This window comes from Pseudophryne corroboree, chromosome 1 (genome assembly GCF_028390025.1).
Source record: "Pseudophryne corroboree isolate aPseCor3 chromosome 1, aPseCor3.hap2, whole genome shotgun sequence".
Classification (NCBI taxonomy): Eukaryota; Metazoa; Chordata; class Amphibia; order Anura; family Myobatrachidae; genus Pseudophryne; species Pseudophryne corroboree.
In genome coordinates this window covers 907,379,630-907,400,666 of record NC_086444.1, presented here as the reverse complement: position 1 = coordinate 907,400,666, position 21,037 = coordinate 907,379,630, and the positions used below count along the sequence as shown (strand labels likewise).

Here is a 21,037-nt window from a genome sequence, read left to right as displayed (position 1 = left end):
CGATTATGTAAAGACGATAAAATTTCGTATGGAGACGATGAAATCCATTCTGTCAGGGGTAAGGAAGGAGGATTTCCTAGCGTCCATAGACCTAGAGGATGCTTACTTTCATGTGCCGGTACACACACGGCACAGAAGATACCTGAGGTTTTCGGTCATGGGCAAGCATTTTCAGTTCACATGCCTCCCTTTCGGTCTGAAGTCGTCTCCAAGGATATTTACCAAGGTGCTGTCGGCACTGGTAACCGTAATAAGAGGTCAAAGAATTGCAATTTGGGCATATCTAGACGATCTACTAGTGTGCGGAGAGTCAAAACAGGAAGTAAAGATGGCGTTAGAAGTGACACTGCAGATCCTACAAGAACATGGCTGGTTAATAAATTGGAAGAAAAGTCAACTAGAACCAAGACAAGAAATTCAGTTTCTCGGAGTACAGGTGGATACTGCCAATTATACAATAGGTCTTTCAGAAGAAAGATGCTCGAAGATTCGGAGTCTGGCTTCTTTGCTAAGGGAATGCAACAGTGTGACTCTGCGTCAGGGGATGAGTCTTTTGGGTATGATGGCCTCCTCCATAGACGTGGTCCCGTGGGCGAGATGGCGGATGAGGGGCCTTCAGCTAGAGATACTAGGCTATTGTCGGAGACGTTATTCCCTGAATCATCGCATAGGGTTAAGTCAAGGGGTAAAACGTTCTCTAGACTGGTGGATGGAAACAGAACTGGTCGACAGGAAGACGACTCTGTCGGATCGTCACTTCCTCATTCTAACAACAGATGCAAGTGCAGTCGGTTGGGGGGCGCACCTGTTGCAACAGAACTGCCAAGGAAGGTGGAACCACCAGGAGAGAAGATTATCCTCAAACCACAGGGAAATGAGAGCTGTGTGGAAGGCGATGAAATATTTCCAGAAGCAGTTACAGGGGAAACATCTCAGGATATTTTCAGACAATGTAGCAGTGGTAGCCTATCTCAATCGGCAAGGAGGCACCAGAAGTCATGTATTAATGGAAGAGGTGTCAAACATACTTCATTGGGCGGAACGTCATCTAGAATCCCTATCAGCACTACATGTTCCCGGAGTAGACAATTACGTGGCAGATTTCCTCAGCAGACAAGAGGTGTTACCAGGAGAGTGGGAATTGAACGACGCAGTGTTCAATCAGATTGTACAAAGGTTCGGCCAGCCACAGGTGGATCTGATGGCCCCACACATCAATACGAAGGTTCCTCTGTTCTTCTCCCGATATCATCTCCCAGGATCAAGCGGGGTGGATGTCTTCTCTCTCCCATGGGGGTTCAGACTAGCATATGTTTTTCCTCCGTTTCCAATGATTGCACGTATTCTAAGGAAGATCAGAGAAGAGAGGGCGCAGGTCATAATAGTTCTTCCATATTGGCCAAAGAGAGCGTGGTTTCCTTCAGTACTGAGGATGGCAGCAGGGGAACCTTTGACGTTGCCGCTAATAACGGATCTGTTGCATCAGGGTCCATTGCTGCACCCGAATTTGCGACAACTGCATTTGACGGCATGGAAATTGAACGGCAATTATTGAGAGATAAAGGGTTGTCTGAGCAAGTTGTTAATTTGTTGATTCAGTCGAGAAAGAAGGTATCCTCTAAGATCTACTATAGAGTCTGGAAAACTTTCATTTCCTGGTCGGGCTCAAGATTTAACCCGCAGGAAGCAGAGACATCGCAGGTCCTTCAATTCTTGTTTGATGGATTTGAGAAGGGGCTGGCGGTATCTACCATCAAGGTCCAGATAGCAACACTGAGTGTCCTAGTGGAGAGAAGATTATCTGATGAGAGCTTAGTGAGGAAGTTCTGTCAGGCAATTAAAAGGATAAGACCTCGCTTCAGGTCGGTGGTCGCTCCGTGGGATCTGAATTTAGTTTTAAATTCATTAATGTTGTCTCCGTTTGAGCCATTGCAGGACGTCTCAGTTAAATTTCTAACTTGGAAAGTAGTGTTCCTGGTAGCCATTACGTCAGCCAGAAGAGTTGGAGAGCTACAGGCCCTGTGGTCAGAGGAGCCCTACCTTAATTTCCTTCCGGGTAGACTTGTTTTAAGGACTAATCCAGAATTTTTGCCTAAGGTGGTGTCAGATTTCCATTTGAATCAAGACATCATGTTACCATCATTCTACCCACAGCCGCAGAATGAGGAGGAGAAGAGAATGCATAGTTTGGATCTAATCAGAGCAATTTCAGTGTATCTGGATAGAGTGAAAGAGTTCCGTAAGACGAAACACCTTTTTGTGTTATATTCAGGTGCAAGGAAGGGTGAGAAACCTACGAAACAGACCATCTCCAGATGGATCACAGAACTCCTGGGGTTTATTTACAAACAGAATGGTCAAGAGGTTCCGGAGCAGCTAAAGGCACACTCTACCAGGGCCATGGCAGCTTCCTGGGCTAAGAAGGCAAGGCTTTCGGCGAAGGATATATGTGCAGCAGCCACATGGTCTTCTATGCATACATTCTCCAGTCATTATGCGGTGGATGTTATGGAGGCACACTTTGGGAAACGTGTCTTTGATGCAGCATTGAATTAAACAAATTATAGTTTTCAGCATTGACAAGATGTCTGTGGTATTTTTTATTGCCCTCCCTATATTGAGTGTTGGTATATCCCAAGAGTAAGGGCTGCCATGAAGTAGTGTAGGAGAAAAAAGCAAATTATACTTACCGATAATTTCATTTCTCCGAGGTACTTCATGGCAGCCTACAATATACCCTCCCTTAGTGAAGTTTAAATATAGTTTGGTCACAGGAGACACTCAAAAGACTAATGGAGGAAGGGGAGGAGCAGGGCTATATACCCAAGGTGGGTGGTCCTAAAGTGTTGAGAGGATTCCCTGTCTAAGTTTAGGAATGGGATACAATCCCAAGAGTAAGGGCTGCCATGAAGTACCTCGGAGAAATGAAATTATCGGTAAGTTTAATTTGCTTTTTTTCTGGTCTGTGTCCAGAATCATTCCCAGGAACAGAAGACGTGTCGTCGGGACCAGCTGTGACTTTGGAATATTGAGAATCCAGCCGTGCTGTTGTAGCACTTCCCGAGAAAGTGCTACCCCCACTACCAACTGTTCCTTGGACCTCGCCTTTATCAGGAGATCGTCCAAGTACGGGATAATTAAAACTCCCTTCTTGCGAAGGAGTATCATCATTTCGGCCATTACCTTGGTAAAGACCCTCGGTGCCGTGGATAACCCAAACGGCAGCGTCTGGAACTGATAGTGACAGTCCTGTACCACAAATCTGAGGTACTCCTGGTGAGGAGGGTAAATGGGGACATGCAGGTACGCATCCCTGATGTCCAGGAAGACCATGTAATCCCCCTCGTCCAGGCTCGCAATAACCGCCCTGAGCGATTCCATCTTGAACTTGAACCTTTTGATATAAGTGTTCAAGGATTTTAAATTTAAGATGGGTATCACCGAACCGTCCGGTTTCGGTACCACAAACATTGTGGAATAGTACCCCTTTCCTTGCTGAAGGAGGGGTACCTTGACAATCACTTGCTGTGAATACAGTTTTTGAATAGCCACCAACACTGCCTCCCTGGCATAGGGAGTTGCCGGTAAGGCAGATTTTAGGAAACGGCGGGGGGGAGACGTCTCGAATTCCAGCCTGTACCCCTGAGATACTACTTGAAGGACCCAGGGATCCACCTGTGAGAGAGCCCACTGTGCGCTGAAATTTCTGAGACGGGCCCCCACCGTACCCGGGTCCGCCTGAGCAGCCCCAGCGTCATGCTGTGGACTTACCGGACGCAGGGGAGGACTTCTGCTCTTGGGAACTAGCTGTGTGCTGCAGCTTTTTTCCTCTACCTTTGCCTCTCGGCAGAAAGGATGAGCCTCTAGCCCTCTTGCTTTCCTGGGGCCGAAAGGACTGTACCTGATAATACGGTGCTTTCTTTTGCTGTGGGGTAGCCTGTGGCAAAAAGGTCGATTTCCCAGCAGTAGCTGTGGAAACGAGGTCCGAAAGACCCTCCCCAAACAGTTCCACCCCCTTATAGGGCAAAACTTCCTTGTGCCGTTTCGAGTCGGCATCGCCTGACCATTGCCGAGTCCATAACCCCCTTCTGGCGGCAATGGACATAGCGCTTGTTTTTGATGCCAGCCGGCAAATATCCCTCTGTGCATCACGCATGTATAAGACGGCGTCTTTTATATGCTCTATCGTCAGCAAAATATTGTCCCTATCCATAGTATCAATATTATCCGACAGGGAATCTGACCACGCAGCTGCAGCACTGCACATCCATGCTGATGCAATAGCTGGTCTCAATATAATGCCCGTGTGTGTGTATATAGCTTTAAGGGTAGTTTCCTGCTTTCTATCAGCAGGTTCCTTTAAGGCGGCCGTATCCGGAGACGGTAGTGCCACCTTTTTTGATAAGCGTGTCAGCGCCTTATCTACCCTAGGGGGTGTTTCCCAACGTGACCTATCCTCTGGCGGGAAAGGGTACGCTGCCAATAACCGTTTAGAAATTATCAATTTCTTATCGGGGGAAGTCCACGCTTCCTCACACACCTCATTTAATTCCTCAGATGCAGGAAAAACTACAGGTAGTTTTTTCTCACCAAACATAATACCCTTTTTTGTGGTACCTGGGGTATTATCAGAAATGTGTAATACATTTTTCATTGCCTCAATCATGTAACGGGTGGACCTATTGGAGGGTACACTAGTCTCATCGTCGTCGACACTGGAGTCGGTTTCCGTGTCGACATCTGTGTCTGTCACCTGAGGTAGCGGGCGTTTTAAAGCCCCTGATGACATTTGAGACGCTGGAACAGGCACAAGCTGAGTAGCCGGCTGTCCTATGTCATCAAACCTTTTGTGTAAGGAGTCGACACTGTCACGTAATTCCTTCCATAAGTCCATCCACCCAGGTGTCGACCCCGCAGGGGGTGACATCACATTCACAGGCATTTGCTCCGCCTCCACATCATTTTCCTCATCATACATGTCGACACAGCAGTACCGACACACAGCACACACAGGGAATGCTCTGACAGAGGACAGGACCCCACAAAGCCCTTTGGGGAGACAGAGGGAGAGTATGCCAGCACACACCAGAGCGCTATATACCACAGGGATATCACCTATAAAGAGTGTTTTCCCTTATAGCTGCATATATATATTATACTGCGCCTAAATTTGTGCCCCCCCTCTCTTTTTTACCCTTTCTGTAGTGCAGGACTGCAGGGGAGAGCCAGGGAGCGATCCTTCCAGCGGAGCTGTGAGGGAAAATGGCGCCAGTGTGCTGAGGGAGATGGCTCCGCCCCTTTTTCGGCAGCCTTTCTCCCGCTATTTTAATAATTCTGGCAGGGGTTAATATACACCTATATAGCCCCTGGGGCTATATATGGTGTCAGTTTGCCAGCCAAGGTGCTTTTTTATTGCTGCTCAGGGCGCCCCCCCCCAGCGCCCTGCACCCATCAGTGACCGCAGTGTGTGGTGTGCATGAGGAGCAATGGCGCACAGCTGCAGTGCTGTGCGCTACCTTGGAGAAGACAGAAGTCTTCAGCCGCCGATTTTCCGGACCTTCTTGCTTCTGGCTCTGTAAGGGGGACGGCGGCGCGGCTCCGGGAACGGACGACGAGGTCGGGTCCTGTGTGCGATCCCTCTGGAGCTAATGGTGTCCAGTAGCCTAAGAAGCCCAAGCTACCACCACTTAGGTAGGTTCGCTTCTTCTCCCCTTAGTCCCTCGGTGCAGTGAGCCTGTTGCCAGCAGGTCTCACTGTAAAATAAAAAACCTAAACTATACTTTCTTTCTAGGAGCTCAGGAGAGCCCCTAGTGTGCATCCAGCTCGGCCGGGCACAGAAATCTAACTGAGGCTTGGAGGAGGGTCATAGGGGGAGGAGCCAGTGCACACCAGATAGTCCTAATTCTTTCTTTAGATGTGCCCAGTCTCCTGCGGAGCCGTCTATTCCCCATGGTCCTTACGGAGTTACCAGCATCCACTAGGACGTCAGAGAAACATCTTTCATTGCAGTAATCATGCATCGGATGGCTTTTGTAGACTGTACATTTGTCTCATCCTCATCTACACTAGAGTCAGACTCCGTGTCGACATCTGTGTCTACCATCTGAGCTAGCGGGCGTTTATGAGCCCCTGACGGCTTCTGAGTCGCCTGGGCAGGCGCGGGCTGAGACCCCGGCTGTCCCAAGGCTGCTGCGTCATCAAACCTTTTATGTAAGGAGTTGACACTGTCGGTTAAGACCTTCCACATATCCATCCAATCAGGTGTCGGCCCCGTCGGGGGCGACACCACACTTATCTGCCCCTGGTCCGCCTCCACGTAACCCTCCTCATCAAACATGTCGACACAGCCGTACCGACACACCGCACACACACAGGGAATGCTCAGACTGAGGACAGGACCCCACAAAGTCCTTTGGGGAGACAGAGAGAGAGTATGCCAGCACACACCACAGCGCTATATAACACAGGGATTTACACTATAAAAAGTGATTTACCCAATAGCTGCTTAAATATCTTATTCGCTCCTAAATTTATGTGCCCCCCCTCTCTTTTTTACCCTTCTTGTATCAGGATACTGCAGGGGAGAGCCTGGGGAGCTGCTTCCAGCGGAGCTGTGAAGGGAAAATAGGGCTGGTGTGCTGAGGAAGAAGGCCCCGCCCCCTCAGCGGCGGGCTTCTGTCCCGCGTTTTATGTAACTTAATGGTGGGGTTTTTTACACATATACAGTTTTCAGACTGTATTATGTGTATTTAAGTGCCAAAAGGTATTATAATTGCTTTCTTTTCTAGCAAGCTCAGGAGAGCCCGCTAGGAGCACCCAGCTCTGGCCGGGCACAGATTCTAACTGAGGTCTGGAGGAGGGGCATAGAGGGAGGAGCCAGTGCACACCAGATAGTACCTAATCTTTCTTTTAGAGTGCCCAGTCTCCTGCGGAGCCCGTCTATTCCCCATGGTCCTTACGGAGTTCCCAGCATCCACTAGGACGTCAGAGAAAATGAAATAAAAAAAGTTGTGTATTGATATATCACAAGGTTGGGTATTATTTACGTAAATAAAATACATGATATACCGTATATACTCGAGTATAAGCCGACTTTTTCAGCACTTTTTTTTGTGCTGAAAAAGCCACCTCGGCTTATACTCGAGTCAGTGACAGGCAGAGGCAGAGCAGTGTGAAGGAGGGACACGGAGCGCACAGCGCGCGGCTCTCCTGTGTCCCTCCTGCAGCAGCGGCGGTTCTATTACAGGAAGTACCCGTTCGTGACCTCTGATCACGAACCGGCATTTCCTTTAATAGACCCGCCGCGGCCGCCGAAGATGCAGGAGGGACACAGGAGAGGCGCGTGCTGTGCGCTTCGTGTCCCTCCAGAAGACAGCGCGGGATCGACGGAGGGGTAAGTAACAACACTGTGGGGCATACCTGGCACTTGGGGAGGGAACGTATCTGGCATCATGAGGGGGCGTATCTGGCAGCACTGTGGGGGCATATCTGGCAGCACTGTGGGGGCATATCTGGCAGCACTGTGGGGGCATATCTGGCAGCACTGTGGGGGCATATCTGGCAGCACTGTGGGGGCATATCTGGCAGCACTGTGGGGGCATATCTGGCAGCACTGTGGGGGCATATCTGGCAGCACTGTGGGGGCATATCTGGCAGCACTGTGGGGGCATATCTGGCAGCACTGTGGGGGCATAACTGGCAGCACTGTGGGGGCATAACTGGCAGCACTGTGGGGGCATATCTGGCAGCACTGTGGGGGCATATCTGGCAGCACTGTGGGGGCATATCTGGCAGCACTGTGGGGGCATATCTGGCAGCACTGTGGGGGCATATCTGGCAGCACTGTGGGGGCATATCTGGCACTATGAGGGCATATCTGGCACTGAGGGCTGTGTACGGCTAGAGCTGCATTTCCCACCCTAGGCTTATACTCGAGTCAATAAGTTTTCCCAGGTTTTTGTGGTAGAATTAGGTGCCTCGGCTTATATTCGGGTCGACTTATACTCGAGTATATACGGTAAATGGAATGGAGAAGTTTTGTCATGCTAGCAGAAAGGTGCTTCTACAACAGCACAAAGAAGGATTAAAACAAGTGGCATTTCATTTCACTCCAGGAATGTCAATCTGGTTTGGTTCTCAAAACGGAGGCGTTGCCGCCGTTGCAGAAAAGTGGCAAGGCCAGATTCTCTGTCAGAGGGCAGAGATTTCCTAGCCTCTTGATAGCTCCTGTGATGGCCGGCTTGCGTGTGGGCCACGCAGCCGGCCGATGAGACGATCCAATACCGCGCCCTAGAATGCAGTTCAGATCTGTAATGCAGCAAATTAGTGCTATCGCTGCTGCTTCTATGTAAGCTGCTGCTTCTATGTAAGCTAGGCATGTCCAAACTGCAGCCCTCCAGCTGTTGAGAAACTACATATCCCATCATACCGTGACACAGCTTTAACATTCTCTGACAGCAAAACTGTGTCAGGGCATGTTGGGAAATGTAGTTTCACAACAGCTGGAGGGCCATAGTTTGGACATGCCTGATGTAAGCAGTAGTGATAGCAACTCCAACCACATCTAAATCAGTCCCATAAGTTCATTAATCAATTCATGAGCCTCTCCTCTGGAAAACAATATGATTTTTTTTTTTTTTTTTTTTTTTTTTTTTTATTGTGAACTGTACTATAGCTAGAAAAAGGGAACAAAATGTCACTAAGACAGCAGAAGATTCTCTGGTTAGTAGTACCTTGGTGTTCAGAGTCCTCATACTGAAGAAGTTCATCTAGTGCCAATTTTGATGCATTTGCTTTTGCTTCTTTTTTATTTTGTCCCATTCCAGTCTTGTACTCAATTCCATCAACGACAGCACAAAATGCAAAATAGGCACCAAAGACATTTCCTAAAGACACAAGAAAATAGGCATGTTAACAATGTAAGTTCAATATTTATCAACAGTATGTTAACCTGGGGAAAAGCAATACAATAAAGTTTTCACTTTAACCATAAAACTTTCTAAATGTACTGTCTGCTGTTCATTGGACATCTTAATTTCATTTTATTATGAAGTGGTCAAGTACAACTTTAATTAGCATCTGCAGATACCCCAGGAAGTTCCAAAAGAGATCTTAACCCCCCTTTGCTGATGAGGGCTTTCTAACCCATGCTGAGCTTATTTTGGCACTTTTTGAGCTGTTCACATTCTAACATCAGTATTAGTAATTGATACAGTGCATCCGGAAAGTATTCACAGCGCTGCACTTTTTCCACATTTTGTGATGTTACAGCCTTTTTCCAAACTGGAATAAATTTATTTTTTCCCTCAAAATTCTACACACAGTACCCCATAATGACAATGTGAAAAAAGTGTTTAAGCGATTTTTGAAAATTTATTAAAAATAAAAAACTAAGAAATCACATGTATATAAGTATTCACAGCCTTTGCTCAATACTTTGCTGATGCACCTTTGGCAGCAATTACAGCAGTCTTTTTGAATATGATGTCACAAGCTTGTCACACCTACAGTATCTTTGGCCAGTTTCGCCCAATCCTCTTTGCAGTACCTCTCAAGCTCCATCAGGTTGGATGGGAAGCGTTGGCGCACAGCCATTTTCAGATCTCTCCAGAGATGTTCAATCAGATTCAGGTCTGGGCTCTTGCTGGGCCACTCAATGACATTCCCAGAGTTGTCCTGAAGCCACTCCTTTGATATCTTGGCTGTGTGCTTAGGGTCAATGTCCTGCTGAAAGATGAACCATCACTCCAGTCTGAGGTCAAGAGCGCTCTGGAGCAGGTTTTCATCCAGGCGTGCTGCCATGTGCTTTTTACTAAGGAGTGGCTTACGTCTCGCCACTCTACCATACAGGCCTGATTGGTGGATTGTTGCAGAGATGGTTGTCCTTCTGGAAGGTTCTTCTCTCTCCACAGAGGAATGCTGTAGCTCTGACAGAGTCACCATCGGGTTCTTGGTCACCTCCCTGACTAGGGCCCTTCTCCCCTGATCACCCAGATTAGACGGCCGGCCAGCACTAGTAAGAGTCCTGGTGGTTCCGAACTTCTTCCATTTACAGATGATGGAGGCCACTGTGCTCATTGGGCCCTTCAAAGCAGCAGAAATTTTTCTGTACCCTTCCCCAGATTTTTGCCTCAAGACAATCCTGTCTCGGAGGTCTACAGACAATTCCTTTGACTCCATGCTTGGTTTGTGCTCAGATATGCACTGTCAAGTGTGGGACCTTATATAGACAGATGTGTGCCTTTCCAAATCATGTCCAATCAACTGAATTTACCACAGGTAGACTCCAATTAAGCTGTAGGAATAACTCGAGGATGATCAGTGGAAACAGGATGCACCTGAGCTCAATTTTGAGCTTCATGGCAAAATTTGGAGGGAATTTTTTTTTATTCCATTATGGAATAAGGCTGTAACAAAACAAAATGTGGAAATAGTGAAGCACTGTGAATACTTTCCAGATGCACTTTATATGATGTAATCAATTTCCAGAAGATTTATTACAGATGTGTCCTCATACATATAGCCTCAATACACCAAGTAATGCGAGATACCTGGCGTGAGTGAGTAGCCAGGTCCCATGCAACTCTTAACGTCGGGAATCTTTTTATTGCCGAAAAGTAGTCTTAAACCCATATATTGTGTGTGACCGAGACTGTATATGAAGCAGAACAGAACTTGTACTGGAAAAAAGCTGCAGCTGCTAAATTGTAGAACTTTGTGTACAGATTCAGAGACTCCGGTGCACACAGATATACAAGTGTCATATTGAATTAATCAGCGCAGTCTCCTCGTGGTCCAAGTCACTTTTTTTTTTGGGGGGGGGACTACCAACGCTAGAAGGATCTTACAAGATCTGGTGTGCCAAGAGGGGCATGACTGCAGTAAAGATGTATGAGGACATATCTGTATTTGGTTTGCTTATGCTTAGATGGTACATTAAACATAACTTTAAAGAAAGTGAGCTAAAGGCAAATGTGGATATTTTTATTTTTTTTAAAGTAAGCTATGGTTCTTGCTTCAGTATTAATAAGGTTTCTACAAAGCTTTTCATACTAAAGTCTGTACTTGAAAATTGTAAAACCATTTTTGCTGGTTTTTGCCAACCCGAATTAAATGTTATTCACCACCAGGGGTGGATTAGCAATAGCGCTCACCAGGAAGATTCCTGGTAGGCAGACGTGTCTGTGAGGCCTGTTTTTTGTGTTGTAATGTTGTCCATCCCCCCTGCCACACACACACACTCACATGACAGGCAGCCCACCGCACTCAGGGGCAGATTTATTAAGCTCGGTGAAGGGATAAAGTGGAAGGTGATAAAGGACCAGCCAATCAGATCCTAACTGCCATGTGACAGGCTGGGTTTGAAAAATGTCAGTTAGGATCTGATTGGCTGGTCCTTTATTACCTTCCACTTTATCACTTCACCGAGCTTAATAAATCTGGCCCTCACTGCACTGCATTGTCCCCATTCATTGTTATTCCATCTCTGCAGTACAGCAGCTCTGCCATCCATTGATGCTGCCATGGCTACACGGTATGTTATTCCTCTTGTGCTGCCCATGTCAGGGCCACTTTTAGTTCCCAATCTGCCCCTGGTCTCAAGACACAATTACAGCAAAAGATGCAAAGAAGGTCTTCAATCAAGCTTTATGTGGAGGGATCCTGCCCCCCCCTCAACAGACAGCACCCCCATTAGGGCTGCTTCCATAAATTTTCCCGGGCTGGTTTTCCATCCCAATCCACCCCTGTTCACCACCCATACGTACTGAGGTATGAGCTCAATCCATCCTTTCTATCAGGTTGGGTATGGGTACCGACACCAGGATGCCGGGGAGTAGAATGCTGGCGGGTATTTATTCAGATTGAGAGATTACATTAAAATTCAGTTTTATATAAAAGTTTACCATCCTCATTACGCACTTGGTGATTCCACTGCTACATCATGGTGATTACATACTTTATTAGAAAAGTAGCACAGATTACACAAATTGTCATAATTTTACCAAATGTATGTAGATGTACCACCAGAATGTTACCACCTTGCAGGAAAACTGAAATCTAGAGTTATTTCTGAAAGTTGAATTTACCCATTTTGCCACACATACGTAGTATCATGTCTCATGAATGACGACTCCGTTACTAACTTTGAAAGTAAGCTGATTTATCAAGGATAACTTTCACAAGATAAGCCTTAAGCTAATATGATAGTAATTTATATGGGGTTGATTGGGGGCTGTTGGGTTATGATGATTTGTTCACATTAATATTGGCAGTTGCATAATGAATAGTTTATTACAGTAGAAAGATCAAATTGCCCTCTTTCAATAACATATAAAATCCTACTAATGCTAAAAATGGTAGTGGAAAGAATACAATTAGGCATTAAGGGTATGTGTTAAATTTTGTTTATGGGGAATGAGTAGGAGAGAGGTCATACAAAGTTTTGTTAGAAATTTAAAAAAAAATACAATAAATGATTTAGATAAATCATCTGCATTACACAATATTAGTGGGGGAAAAATAGGAATTTAATACCTACCGGTAATTTCTTTTCTCGTAGTCCGTAGTGGATACTGGGGAATGTACTTTAGTACCGTGGGGTATAAATCGGGTCCATTGGAGCCTGGCACTTTAAGAATTAGTGTGTGCTGGCTCCTCCCCTCTATGCCCCTCCTAGTAGACTAAGTCTAGGAAACTGTGCCCGAGGAGACGGACATGATATGAGAGAAGGATAACACATAACACAGCGGTGAGGTAACGAACCAACACACAACAGTAACAGATAGCAGAGCTAACCAGAACAGAGGAAAGCAACGCTAACCCAACATGGCAGAGGGACAGCAACAGCAGACCCAACCAAGAACACTTACAACCTTGAAAGCAGGAATTTGAAGCACTGAGGCGGACTCCCATTATCCACTACGGACTACGAGAAAAGGAATTACCGGTAGGTATCAAATTCCTATTTTCTCTAATGTCCTAGTGGATACTGGAGAATGTACTTTAGTACCGTGGGGAAGTCCCAAAGCTCCCAGAACTGGTGGGAGAGTGCTCAGACCCCTGCAAAGCTGACTGGTCAAACTGAAGGTCATCACTGGCCAAGGTGTCAAATCTATAGACCCTGACCAGGTAGCTGCACGGCACCCCGGGCAGCCGCCCAGGAAGGACCCACCGACCTTGTGGAGTGGGCCTGGATAGAGCTCGGCAACGGCAATGCTGCCGAATAGACTTGTTGAATCGTCAACCTGAGCCAACGAGAAACTGACTGCTTAGAAGCAGGACGACCAACTTTGGTAGCGTCATAAAGGACAAAAAGCGAGCCAGATTTCCTGTGACGATCCGTCCTCTTGACGTAAATCTTTAAAACCTTCACAACGTCCAGGGACTTTGGAGCAACTGATGTGTCAGCCATTACCTGAACCCACTATAGGTTGATTAACGTGAAAAGCCAACACTACTTTCGGCAAAAACTGCGGGCGAGTCCTGAGCTCAGTCCTATTCTCGTGAAATATTAAATACGGACTCTTACAGAATAAGGCTCCCCAATTCTGACACGCGTCTTGCAGAGGCTAATGCTAGCAACATAACAGTATTCCAAGTGAGATATTTCAAGTCCACCCTATGTAAGGGTTCAAACAGTCCGGCTGGAGAAGGGTCAAAACCATATCAAGATCCCACGGCGCAATGGGAGGTACGAAGGGTGGTTGAATGTGAAGAACCCCCTTCAGGAATATCCGTACTTCCGGCATAACCGCAAGCTCTTTCTGGAAGCAGATGGAGAGCTCCGAAATCTGGACTTTGATAGAGCTCAATCGTAGGTCCATGTCCACACCTGCTTGCAAGAAGAGTAGTAAACGACCCAGTCGAAACTCCACAGGAGAATATTTCCTACCCTCACACCAAGAAACATCTTTTCCAAATATGGTGGTAATGTTTTGACGTAACCACCTTCCTGGCCTGGACCATAGTAGAAATAACCTTGGAGGAGAGGCCTTTTCTTGCTAGAATTTCCCTCTCAACCTCCAAGCAGTCAAACGTAGCCGCTTGAAGTCTGGATAGACGAATGGTCCTTGGTGAAGGAAGTCCTTGATAAGCGCCAGAGGCCAGGGGTCATCCAGAGAAATCGTCAGGAGGTCTGCACACCAGGCTCGTCGGGGCCAATCCGGGGCAATCAGAATTGCCTGAACTCTTTCCCTTTTGAGTCATTTTAGAACTCTGGGAATGAGAGGGATTGGTGGGAACAGGTATACAAACTGGTAAGTCCACGTTGCTGTCAGAGCGTTGACTGTCGCAGCCTGCGGATCCCGTGTCCTGGAACAGTAACAACAGAGTTTCTTGTTGAGACGAGAAGCCATCAGGTCTATTTGTGGACAGCCCCACCGGTGAATCAGTTGTTGAAACGCCTGAGGGCGAAGGCCCCATTCTCCTGGATGAAGATCGTGCCTGCTGAGGAAATCCGCTTCTCAATTGTCCACGCCTGGAATGAAGATGGTCAAGATGGCTCTGGCGTTGGCTTCCGCCCAGAGAAGTATCCTGGACACCTCTCGCATTGCGGCCCTGCTTTTTGTTCCTCCTTGTTGATTTATGTACGCCACCACCATGGCATAGTCCGACTGCACCTGAATGGCTTGATTTCGAAGAAGAGGCGGCCTGCAGGAGAGCATTGTAAACTGCCCTGAGTTCCAATACATTTATCGGGAGTGCAGATTCATGACTCAACCACTTCCCCTGGAAATGGTCCCCTTGGGTCATAGCCCCCCATCCGCGGAGGCTGGCATCCGTTGTCAGTAGTATCTATGACTGGATACCGAAACTCTGACCCTCCACAAGGTGAGGGACCTGCAGCCACCATGACAGGGAAATATGTGCCTTTAGCGTCAGAGTTACCATCTGGTGCATGTGTAGATGAGACCCAGACCATTTGTCCAGCAGATTCAGCATGAAACCTGTTGTACTGGAAGGCCTCATATGAGGCCACCATCTTGCCCAGTAGGCGAATGATAAGATTAAAATTAAATCTTGCGAGGTCAGAGCACAGAGCGGACCATAGCCTGGATAGTCAAGGCCTTGTCTAATGGAAGGAACAACTTCTGAGACACTGTGGCCCTCATTCCGAGTTGTTCGCTCGCAAGCTGCTTTTAGCAGCTTTGCACACGCTAAGCCGCCGCCTACTGGGAGTGAATCTTAGCTTATCAAAATTGCGAGCGAAAGATTAGCAAAATTGCGAATAGACACTTCTTAGCAGTTTCTGAGTAGCTCCACACTTACTCGGCAACTGCGATCAGTTCCTGGTTTGACGTCACAAACACACCCAGCGTTCACCCAGATACTCCTCCGTTTCTCCAGCCACTCCCGCGTTTTTCCCAGAAACGGTAGCGTTTTTTCGCACACCCCCATAAAACGGCCAGTTTCCGCCCAGAAACACCCACTTCCTGTCAATCACACTCCGATCACCAGAACGAAGAAAAAACCTCGTAATGCCGTGAGTAAATTACCTAACTGCATAGCAAATTTACTTGGCGCAGTCGCACTGCGGACATTGCGCATGCACATTAGCGACTAATCGCTCCGTTGCGACAAAAAAATAACGAGCGAACAACTCGGAATGACCACCTGTATCCAGTATCATTCCCAGGAACTGAAGTCTTTGTGATGGTTCCAGGTGAGATTTCCAGAAATTTAGGATCCACCCATGATCTGTAGGCGAGTAGTCCGGTCGATACTGTGAAGCAGATATTCCCTGGACACCGCCTTTATCAGGAGATCATCCAAGTAGGGGACTATGTTGACTCCCATTCTGCGCAATTGCAGCATCATCTCTGCCATGACTTTCACGAATACCCGCGGAGCTGTGAAGAGACTGAAACTGGAAGTGGTTGTCCTGGAGAACGAACCGAAGGTAAGCCTGATGGGGAAACCATATGGGAATACGAAGGTTAGCATCCTTGACATCCATGGATACTAGGAATTCACCCTCCTCCAAACCGTGAACCACTGCACACAGTGATTCCATCTTGAATTTGAACACAGGTAGGTATGGGTTCAGAGATTTGAGGTTCAAGATGGGCCGAACCGAACAGTTTCGGAACAGACATACTGGAGTAAAACCCATGTTTGTGTAATGGAGCAGGTACAGGGACAACAACCTCTGTTTGGAGTAGTTTTTGAATGGCCTCTTGCAAGGTAACCCTTGATACGAGTGAAGCTGGTAAGCTTGACTTGAAGAATCTGAGAGGAGGTAGTGCTTGAAACTCCAACCGGTATCCTTGCGATACGAGGTCCCTTACCCAAGGATCCCGGTAGGACAGTGCCCAGACCTGGGCAAAGTGTTGAAGTCGAGCACCTACCTGGAAGTCGCCTTGCTGCTGGGGCCAACCATCACGCAGAGGGCTTCGTGGATGAGGACCCGGAGGACTGATCCAGAGATCCAACGGCCGCTGGCTTACGTGACTTAAGGGCCTCATACACTACAGCGACATGTCAGAGGCTAAAGTCGGATACGAGTTCCCTTGAACCGCCCGGCAGCTTTCCGGGCAGCAGGATCGCATACGATACATCATATGCGGTCCTTTTGCATACGATGTATCATATGCGATCCCAGCCATGCCTGCGGAATCAGACATATCACGGGTTGAGCACTAACGACCTAGGGGCTCCGATCCGATACTCACGGGAACGCGCATCGGATCGGATGTAAAACATCCGATTTGACACTTTTCATCCGATTTATCGGCCCGAAAGTTCAAAATCGGATGAAATCCGACATTATCGTTCTCGTGTATGGGGCCCTTTACCACAAGATCCTCTAGCAGCATTGGAGGCACCCCTGGCTCTGCCTCTGAATCTCGCCGCACAAAAGGACTGCAAAGAGGGCCCAGGGTAGGGACGTCTAGCAGGAGGTGCAGCAGACGGGAGATAGACTAACCTGCCATTGCCTGGGAGATCCACTTGTTCAGCTCCTCTCCAAACAGGTCATCCCCTGTAAAAGGAAGGATTTCTACGGATTTTTTGGAATCAGCATCCTCTGACCGTTGTCGCAGCCACAGAGCTCTGCAGGCCGAGACCGCCATAGCCGTAGTACGGCCATTGATGAGGCATAATTCCTTACCGGCTTCACTCAAAGTTAGCCGCATACTGTATGTGGTGCAGTAGAGTAATGATCTCCTCTTGTGGCAGGGAGTCCAACCCACTTACTATATTTTCAGACCATTTTACCATGGCCCTAGAAATCCAGCCACAAACAGTCGGCCGTTGAGCTACACCCACTGCAGTATAAATTGATTTGAGTGTAGTCTCAATTTTACAGGCCGGCTGGGTCTTTGAGGGAGAAAGCCCGAGGTACAGGCAATACAATTTTACGTGACAGCCTGGACACTGAAGTATCCTCTGACAGGAGATTTTTCCAAACTTTTCTGTCTCTCTGCAGGAAAGGAATTCAATAACCGTTTTGGGTGTAATTAATTTCTTGTCAGGGTTTACCCACGCCTCCTTAGACAGGGAGTGTAGCTCCTTTGAAAAATGAAAGGCGACAGAGGATTTTGGCTTTACATTAAAATACAATTGCTCTTCAGGTTCTGCCTCCTTATCATGGATGTTGAGGACCTCCATAATGGCATAAATTAGGGCCTCAACTCCAGGGGAAAGGAAATTATACTCATCCACCTCCAGCTCTGCATCATCCAACTCCAGCAAGTCAGTCTCAGTGTCAGACTGGAGTTCCTGTGGAAGCTTAAGTTTATGAGAGACCACCAGAGGGTGCTGAGTAGCCAGTCTGTGGCCTGCAGCCTTAACTAGGAAATCGTTCATAGACTGTTTAAGGGTCTGTCTTTCATGCTTAACCGTAGCAAACTCAGTATTAATACCTGTATTAGCAATCATTGATTTAGGTTCCTGCATAGCACTGGCCTGTGAAGGCAGAGAACACTGGGTACACAGTAAAGAGCCCTGTGAGAAAGGTGTAAACTTCGTGTTACATGAGGAGGGAGAAAGATTTTTTCCCAGACATTCATATAGCAGAAAACACAGTGTTAATAAGAATACAGTGTAAACAACACAGTTAGTGTACAGACACAGTAACCCCAAACAGCCCTGTATGGAGTGACACGGGAGGATAGAGACCAGCACACAATACAACAGTCCAAAGCAAAGCTCCGCTGGGTATTTATATATAGATTTGTTTGCTAAATGGACAGCGGTGTAACCGCTGTACATATATGTGCTCCCCTCTTCCTATTAGACCCCCTGGTACTAGTACAGTGGTGGTTCAGTGGCCGTTGTTGAGCAGCAGTGTCAGCATGCAGCCTGTAGCAGGAAATTACACCCTCTAGCCACTGGTCTCGCTCTCCGGGAAGCCCCACCCCTTCTATGGCGCACGGTCCCTATCATTTGTACTGTGTGCAAAAAGCAGATCTGAGGTAAAAAGCAGAGAAAACAACCCCGTTTCTTCAGCCAGTGTGGGTCCGCGGCGGGCACCGCAGCTCGTGGCCCGTGTCCACCGTGCCCTTATGCCGCCATTGTCACCGGGAACCCGCTAACTGGGACGAAGATGTAACACTCACGCACTGTGTCCGTCTTCGGAATCTGTTAGGAGTGGCAGCATGCTGCCGGTGTGGGCTCACACTCTGGGAGTGTGAGAAACATCAACCAGGAACTTAGTGTCCTGTCAGCGGGGATACAAACCATTAACTCTATATTAAGTTGGTTCGGTCTCTCCCCCACGAAGTTGGCAGACTGGTTGCCAACCAGTACTGCCTGAAAAAAATAAACCAAATCAAATTCTGAAGAAAACTCTCTGGAGCTCCAGGGATATGCACCTGGCTACTTGGCACATTTTCTAAACTGAGTCTGCTAGGAGGGGCATAGAGGGGAGGAGCCAGCACACACTAATTCATTCTTAAAGTGCCAGGCTCCAATGGAGCCCCAGTATCCAGTAGGACGTTAGAGAAAACAGGATTTTGGTACTTACTGATATATCCCTTTCTTCAATTCCATAGGGGACACTGGGGTATAGACCATACTTGCCTACCTGACCCTCTCCATGAGGGAGAAAATGCTCTGTTCCTGGACTTTCCTGGTAATGTATGATTGCCATCACCTGTGGTGAAACACCTTTCTTATCAATTTACTAGCTCACCACAGGTGATGGCAATCATACATTACCAGGAAAGTAAAGGAACAGAGCATTTTCTCCCTCATGGAGAGGGTCATGTAGGCAAGTATGGTATAGACTGGTGTTGAGGGAGTCTGGCACTTTAAATTTATTCAGAAGTGTGACTGGCTCCTCCAAGTCTATGCCCCATTAGCCCTAGTTATAGAAACTGAGCCCAAATGGAGACAGAGAGCAATGCAATAACTGAGAAAATAAAACGGAGGAAACACCACAAAATGTGATCGAAGACTGCAACAGCAAAACAAGGGAGCAGACACACTGCAAGAACAACATACAGTCACACAACCAAACAGAACAATGGCAGGTAATGCAGCACTGGGTATGTGTCCAGTGCCCCCTATGGAATCGGAGAAAGTGATTTATTGGTAAATACTGGCGGAGGCTTAGCAACGGCTACATAAGCCTGGCGGCGAGTCAGATGGATCCACTTGGCGAGAGTCTGCTTAGCAGCAGGCCAAATGCGCCTGGCAAAATTGTAGAGCACAAACAGGGCATCCAATTGCGCAATGCCGCGGTTCCAGCAACATAGATGCGAAAAGCCCACACCACATCCAAGGAGCGGGAGGATGCAGCATCATCGGACAAAACAGGGACCATGATCGGCTGGTTGATGTAGAAAGCGGAAACCACTTTTGGCAAAAACGCAGCCTTCATATGAAGCTCAGCCCGATCGTCATGAAAAATAAGATAAGGATAATAATGTGCACTTGTCACTGGTTTGCAGGCCCGAAGCATGGTGGGAATCACAGCTTTCGGAATACCCCTGCATTTTAAGATTGCAGCCTTAACAGCCATGCCGTTAAATACAGCCGCCGTAAGTCAAAGTACACGAATGGATCCTATTGAAAAAGATCTGAGCATAGAGATAATGGCTACGGATCTTCGGCAAGAAGCAGCCAAAGATCCAAGTACCATGCCTGACGACGATGCCAATCTGGAGGCACCAGGATGAGTGACGGACTCGCACTTCAGCACCCGCAGTAGGAGAGGAAAAGGTGGAAACAGGTACAGCAGATGGTACCGCCACGGAACTGTTAGAGCAGCTAATGCTTCTGCTGCAGGATCCTGCATCATGGAGCAGTGCCATGGCAGCTGGTGGTTACGCTGGGAGGCCATGAGGTCTAGATGAGGCCGGACCCAACAGTAGATTAACTGCTGAAAAACATCTGGATGTAGGGCTCATTTCCCTGGGTGGAGATCCTGGCAACTGAGATAGTCAGCCTCCCAAATCTCTACGCCGGGAATGAAAACAGCGGAGATTTCCAAGACATGACTCTAAACTACCTTTAGGATATTACTGGATTTGTGCATGACCATGCGACTTCACCTTCTGAGACTGATGTACGTTCAACTGCACCAGAATAGGCAGTCTCATCAAGAGGGGAGACGATGCCTGTAGGGAACTGTAGACTGCCCTGAGCTCTGGAGCATTGATCGCTAGGAGTGCCTCCAGGTGCAACTAGCGACCCTGAAATTGCCTGTCGAGTACCACTGACCCCCAACCCTCAGAGACTGGTGTCCGTGGTAAGGAGAACCCAGTTCCAAATGCAAAATTTTCGACGACCAAGAGTTGGTCGCCACCATAGCAGAGATGTGTGGGTCAGAGGGTTAAGACGTACCAGACGGTGCATCTGAAGAGGTAACAGCAACCACTGAGACAGCAGATCCAACTGGAATGGAAAAATGCCACCATCTTGCCCCGCAGGTGAAGGATTGAGAGGTGGACAGAAACCTTACAGCAGTGTTGGATCAGAATCTGTTGTGTGAGGGACACACGCACCAAAAGTTGTTTCACCGACGGATGCTTGATGATAAGGTCATCTAGATAAGTGTCAATGGTCACTCCCAAGAACCTGAGATGAGCAATCA

The 21,037-nt window shown here is 47.6% G+C and overlaps 1 protein-coding gene across 10 annotated transcripts in view; it reads right to left on the bottom strand.

Moving 5' to 3' along the window:
• The window catches only part of ADAD1 (adenosine deaminase domain containing 1), a 660,856-nt gene that overhangs the window by 423,090 nt on the left and 216,729 nt on the right, over positions 1-21,037 (bottom strand). For all 10 annotated transcript variants that reach the window (XM_063920281.1, XM_063920280.1, XM_063920279.1 and 7 more), the window contains exon 4: positions 8,733-8,885. In XM_063920281.1, coding sequence (XP_063776351.1) covers positions 8,733-8,885 — 153 coding nt within the window. The remainder of the gene's footprint in view (positions 1-8,732; positions 8,886-21,037) is intronic.